Below are 6,000 nucleotides of genomic sequence, written 5' to 3' on the forward strand. Positions count from 1 at the left end.
CAGGCTAGCAAGTTAAGCAAATATGATGTCTCAACCAAGGCACCCAGTACATGTTGGTATGCAGTTAAATTTTTGTTCTTTTTTGTCAGTTGTGGGGCTTGAACTCCGGACCCAAGTGCTGTATCTGAGCATTTTTTGCTCAAGGCTAGTGCTCTACCACTTTGAACCACAGCTCCACTCTCAGTTTTCTGGGGATAAGAATTTCAGGGATTTTCCTGGATCTTAGCCTCCTGAGTAGCAAGGATTACAGAGATAAACCACCAGTGCCCGGTTTATATTTAAAATTTCTATCACTATTGTTTAGAGAAAAATGACTGGAACTAACTTCTTTTTTTAACCAAAAGAAAGGAATTAAGCTTTGATAGCACAGGTCACATGAATACTTAAGCTCTGTCTACAATACATAAATTAATCACTGCTACTGAGAGCTGATAGTAGATAGCTGAGCAGGGTTTCCTGTGTGGATGTGGGTACTCTAAGAGCTATTCTGAAATGGGCTCATTTAATCAGAACAACTCTATATAGGAAGGTATTATTAGCCCTTTGTATAAATAAGGAACAGAGGCTTTTGTGAATGGCAAGTCTGAGTTAAAAAGCTCAGGAGAGACCCTGAACCCCCTCCTATGTGACCTCTCCTATGAGTCCATATATCAGCCATTCTCTCTCCCTCCCCCCCTCCCCTCTCCCCTCTCCCCCCCTCCCTTAGCCAGTCCTGGGGCTTGAACTCAGGGCCTGAGCACTGTCCTTGGGCTTTCTCAAGGTTAGTGCTCTGCCACTTGAGCCACAGCACCACTTCTGGCTTTTTTCTATGTATGTGGTACCAAGGACTCGAACCCAGGTCTTTGTGCATGCTAGGCAAGCATTCTACCACTAGGCCAAACTCCCAGGCCATATCAGCCATTCTCAAAACCGTGTCCTTCTCTGGGAAGAGATCAGTTAGGTGTAGGTGGCCCACATGAACTGTCTGTCCATGACGGGGGGGAGGAGGAGGGAGGAGGGATGGTGTTTCCCTGGGATTTGGAGCTGCACCTCCTGACCCGTCTTCTTTCTTCCTCCCTCAGCACACCCCGAGAGAGCCGCCCTGCTGTTCGTGTCCAGCGTCTGCGTGGGCCTGGTGATCACACTGTGTGCGCTGGTCATCCGAGTGTCCTGCACCAAAGACTTGCGGGAGCTGCAGCAAGGGAGGGAGCACCTGGCGCTGGGCAGCGACCAGGTGGAGGAGGACAGCGAGGAGGACGGAGAGCAGGAGCCTTCCTCTGACTCTGACTTCCCAAGGGAGCTGTCGGGTGTTTGTCGGACTTCCTATCCAGCCCACAGCTCCACAGAGGCCGCGGAGCTGGCAGAAAGGATCGAGCGCCGGGAGCAAATCATGCAGGAAATCTGGATGAACAGCGGCGTGGACGCCTCGCTTCCGAGACACCTGGGCCAGTTCTACTGAACCCCAGAGGCGTGAGGAGAGGGGAGGGACCCCCACGCCCCGCGCTGATTTCCTTATACCTTCTATGAAGGAGAAGTCGACATGTCACCCAGGACTGGAGGAGGCTTCGGGGACTCCTGTCCACATGTTTACAGCACATCCCAGAATAAAGGAGGGGGGAACAAGTGTTTGTGGTCTCTCCTTCCTTGTGCGGTGTTCCCCTTCTGTACACAGAGCCACGCCTCCTCTGTGCTGTCATGGCTGCTTGCGTGGATGTCTTTTAAATACTCACTACAAGCTGACACAGAGCTAAGGCAAAGCCAAGCGTCGCTGTGGGTTTGCTTACCTATGTCTCAGCCAGGGATCCCTTTCTGTCCTCCATTGAACAGGGATGAGATTTCTCTCCGGTACAGTGTCGTTGCTCTTTACACAGAGCTGCCTTGCAGGTGAAACCATCCATGGGTGTCTACAGCAGCACAGTTCACAATATCTGAAAGAAACCACCCAAAGGCCCACCATCTGAGGACGGAACAAACAAATTGTGGTATTGCTACACAATGGAATACAACTTAAGCACAAAAAGGTATGACAGACCCATTATGGCATGGAAGAATCTGGATTCCTTTAGGTGAAGTCACAAAGAACTCTCCGGTGTGTGGTCCCCCATATAATAGGAATACATAGGAAATATCTACCAAAAAATCCGAAAGAGACAGCAGACTGATAATAGCAATATTTGTTTTTAGTTCCCAAGTGGCCTTCTCTTGTGTGAACATAAGCACTCCCTCCTCCCCTTCCTCCCCCTCTTCCCCCTCCCCCTCCTCCCCCTCCCGCTCCTCCTCCTCCTCCTCCTCCTCCTCCCCCCTTTTCTTCTGGTACTAAGGCGTAACTTCATGGCCCTACACTAGCTAGGTATGTGCTCTACCACTTGCTGGAATCTCTTTATAAACTTGTGATTTTATTTATTTATTTGTTGCAGATACTGGGGCTTGAACTCAGGGTCTTCTGCTCAAGTTTTTTTTCTGCTCACAGTTGGTGCTGTACCACTCCCCCAGTTCTGGCTTTTTGCTGGTTAGATAGGAGTCTCATGGATTTGTCCGTCCAGGCTGCCTTCAAACTATGATCCTCAGACCTCAGCCTCTTGAGTAGGTAGGATTCAAAGTATGAGCCACTAGCACTGCGCTACTCTAAGTACTGTTGTTGAGATACAGTCTTGTCTTTATGCCATGTCTTTATGTTTTTCATGTAGCTGGGATGACAGGAACACATGCCACAGTGTCCAACTTTTGTTGATTGAGGTAAGGCAGACAGATAAAACAGTCTGTGTTTGCCATGACCGCTTATAACCATCAATATACTCGATTAATATACTCAAGCCTAAAGAATGACCCAAGATGCCTCCTAGCTCTACACCTGACTGTCAAAAAGGACTGATGAATGTACCACGCCCAGACAAATGGGCATCACACTCTGATAACAAGGATAGTTGCTCAGCAAAATAAAATTTTTCTAAAACAGCACATGCACAACACTGCACAGTACTTAGCTATCTCAGGTCAGCTTTCAGGAGAGACTACTGATTTAAGCCTCATGTCTATGCACGGCATATCATTAATATTGTTTTAACAGAATGCATTATGAGAATGGACATGTATATTTGGAAAACTACCACCTGCCACTCAAAACTTGTCTCTCATGCTGGGCCCCGCTTGTGAAAGGGACCTGGCCCTCAGCCCACAGTAGCCTGAAATTGTCCCAGACACTATTCCTCGGGGTGCTCTTGCTTGGGCCTGCTCCCCACACTGGCATGTATTCCCACTTTCTCTCCAGTAAACCTGCACTTCCACCACCATCACCACTTGTGAGCATTCCACTCCGTTCTTTGAGACACCAACAACCTCAAGTAACACTGAATCAAGACTACCACCTGACAGCAGAGACGACGGAGCGGGAGGTTCAGGAACTTTTGGTCCATGTCTGCCTCTCAAGTAGCTGGGATTGCAGCCACCAGACCTGGTTTCTTCTTGGCGCTGGAAAAAACATGGTGACAGAGGGTGTGCACGTATCTGCTGCCAAAAGAGCTGTGTCTACACTGATCCTGGCCACAAACCTTCTCTTGAATACTGTAATGGCTTCTTATCTCTGACTCTCTTTCACACACACACACACACACACACACACACACACACACACACACACACACGCGCGCGCGCGCGCGCGCGCCCCCATCAGGACCCCTGCAGTGACAGCTGGAAGACAGACCTGCCAAGACAAGGATCAGTCAGTCTTTGACCTGTACAAACACAGCGAGTTATTTATTTGCGTTCTCAGAGCCCCACTGGAGAATGCCAAGGTCTTCTGATGGAAGGAGCCTGGAGACAAACAACCAAATGAGCTTCGGATGAGTTACTGCCTCCTACCACGAGGGCTGGGAGGGAGCTCCTGGGTGGAAAAGTGCCTGGGAGACTGGGCACGAAGGCTGCTTTTTCTCGATGTCCATGAGCATTGCAGGCTGGCAAAGTCCCTACTGTGTCCAGGCTGTGGGGTCGTGACGTCAGCCATTGCTGGACCGTGTGCACAGGTCATGGTGTGGTGACTTGCTGCCAGCGCTGCTGACTAGCAGCACTGTGGGGCTCCATGGTGGCTGTGCAGGTGCATCCAGAGACCAGGTGGGGTGCTGCAGCATTATCAGGCAGCCCCACTTCAAAGCCCCATGCGCCATGCTGGTCCTGTCCCAGGCCGGACAGCCTGCACCAAAGGCTGCAGGTGTGGCTGGGAATGGCTCCTGAGAACATTTTGCAATAACTTTCTCCGGGAAGTCAACGCCGCCACACTGCAGGCATGCGGTGGGCGAGCTCTGTGTCCACCCGTGGGGACCCGCACGACTGGTGCGGTGTCATCAAAGGGCCATCAGGGACATGTCTCTCCAGCAACAGGTGGCAGGCAGTCAGTACTTTCCATACCTGACATCTGGTGAGTCTGGGGAAAAGGGTACCCACAAGAGCCTATCCCCATCCTACTCTGCCCTTTTCCAGGAGTATCTGGCAGCTTCCTGCTCTAGCTCACCTGGGGAACCAAACCCTGAGACTTTGCAGGCAAGTCAGGGAGCAAACGAGTACTTAATCTGCTATGACAAAATACCAGGGGCTGGGTATTCATAGTTCTGTAGATGCACTGGCATCTGCTCTGCCTCTGGGAGGGTTGAATTCTGCTCATCACATGGTACGGAGAAGTGAGCACTTGCAGAAGAGATCACATTTGACATAGGAAGCAAGAGAAAGCTGAGGAAGCCAAACTGCTTTGATTGCTACCAGCTCATATACTAATCAACCTACTCTCAAGGGAACTACATTCATCTCTTCACCAGGGCGAACATCCTACCGCTTTTCAATAATGTACTGATTTAAAAAAAAATGTTTTTTTGTGGGTCATGGGGCTTGATCGCAGGCCTAGGCCCTGTCCCTGAGCTCTACAGCTCCAGGCTACTGCCTTACCCCTAAGCCAAACCCCACTTCCCACTTTCTAGAGTTAATTGGAGATAAGTAATAGTCTCGGGTCCTTTTGTGCCTAGGCTGGCTTTGAACCTTGATCCTCAGATCTTAGCTTCCTGAGTAGCTAGGATTACAGACATGAGCCACCGTGCCCAGCACTACCAGGTGAGTTTTGAGTTTTGAGCAACAAACCATATTCAAATCAAGACGTCAGGCTTTCACCATTCTGGGGGTGTCCCCACCAGGCCCATCTCCTGGCCCTGAAGCACCCCTCCCCCCGCCCTTTCTTCCCTTGCTCCGCCCCTCAGCTCTCTTCAAAGCCCACCGCAGGTTCAGAGAGGCTCACCATGCCATGCCAGAGACCACACAAACCTTTCTCAACGCTAAGCTGAGACCCAAAGCCAGTCTTCCCATGGCTTCCATGTAGTAAATCTCCCTTTTCTGCCCTTTTCCATGGCTCTTTATTTGGCTTCCAGGCATGAGTGGCAGATGTGACCCGACTGTGGGTCTCCTGGAATTTGGAGCTGGGATCTAAAAACCTGGTTTCATTTACACCATGAAGAATACAGGTTTCAGGGCCGGGAGTTTGGCCTAGTGGTAGAGTGCTTGCACAAAGACCCGGGTTCAATTCCTCGGTACCATATACATAGAAAAAAGACAGAAATGGTGCTGAGGCTCAAGTGGTAGAGTTCTAGCCTTGAAAAAGTCCAAGGACAGTGCTCAGGTCCTGAGTTTAAGCCCAGGACTGGCAAAAAAATAAAAATAAATAAATTTAAAAATACAGATTTCAAGAGACAGACTCATACGGCCTGATTTAATCATACACAATGTCCTCATCCCACTCCATTCATCTGGATAATTTTCAAGTTGTTATGCATAAGTTAAAAAAAAGTTTAGGTGTCTGTGGGGAAGTACTAGGATTTAACTCTGGGCCTTACTTGGGATAGGAAAGCACTTGAACCACATCTACCAGCCCTGTTGCTTCTGATGTATTTTTCTGACGGAGTCTCAAAAAAAGTCACTTTTTCTTTTGCTTGGAACCACCATTTCCCCACCTTCGCCTCCCAAACAACTGAGTTTACAGGGATAACT

The 6,000-nt window shown here is 49.6% G+C and overlaps 1 protein-coding gene across 3 annotated transcripts in view; it reads left to right on the plus strand.

Moving 5' to 3' along the window:
- The window catches only part of Eva1c (eva-1 homolog C), a 68,447-nt gene extending 66,826 nt beyond the window's left edge, over nt 1–1,621 (plus strand). For all 3 annotated transcript variants that reach the window (XM_090348644.1, XM_090348651.1, XM_090348659.1), the window contains one exon: nt 1,062–1,621. In XM_090348644.1, coding sequence (XP_090204770.1) covers nt 1,062–1,438 — 377 coding nt within the window. In that variant the 3' untranslated portion in view covers nt 1,439–1,621. The remainder of the gene's footprint in view (nt 1–1,061) is intronic.
- The last annotated feature ends 4,379 nt before the right edge of the window (nt 1,622–6,000 follow it).

This window comes from Megascapheus bottae, chromosome 1 (assembly GCF_031878675.1).
Source record: "Megascapheus bottae isolate mThoBot1 chromosome 1, mThoBot2.hap1, whole genome shotgun sequence".
Taxonomy (NCBI): domain Eukaryota; kingdom Metazoa; phylum Chordata; class Mammalia; order Rodentia; family Geomyidae; genus Megascapheus; species Megascapheus bottae.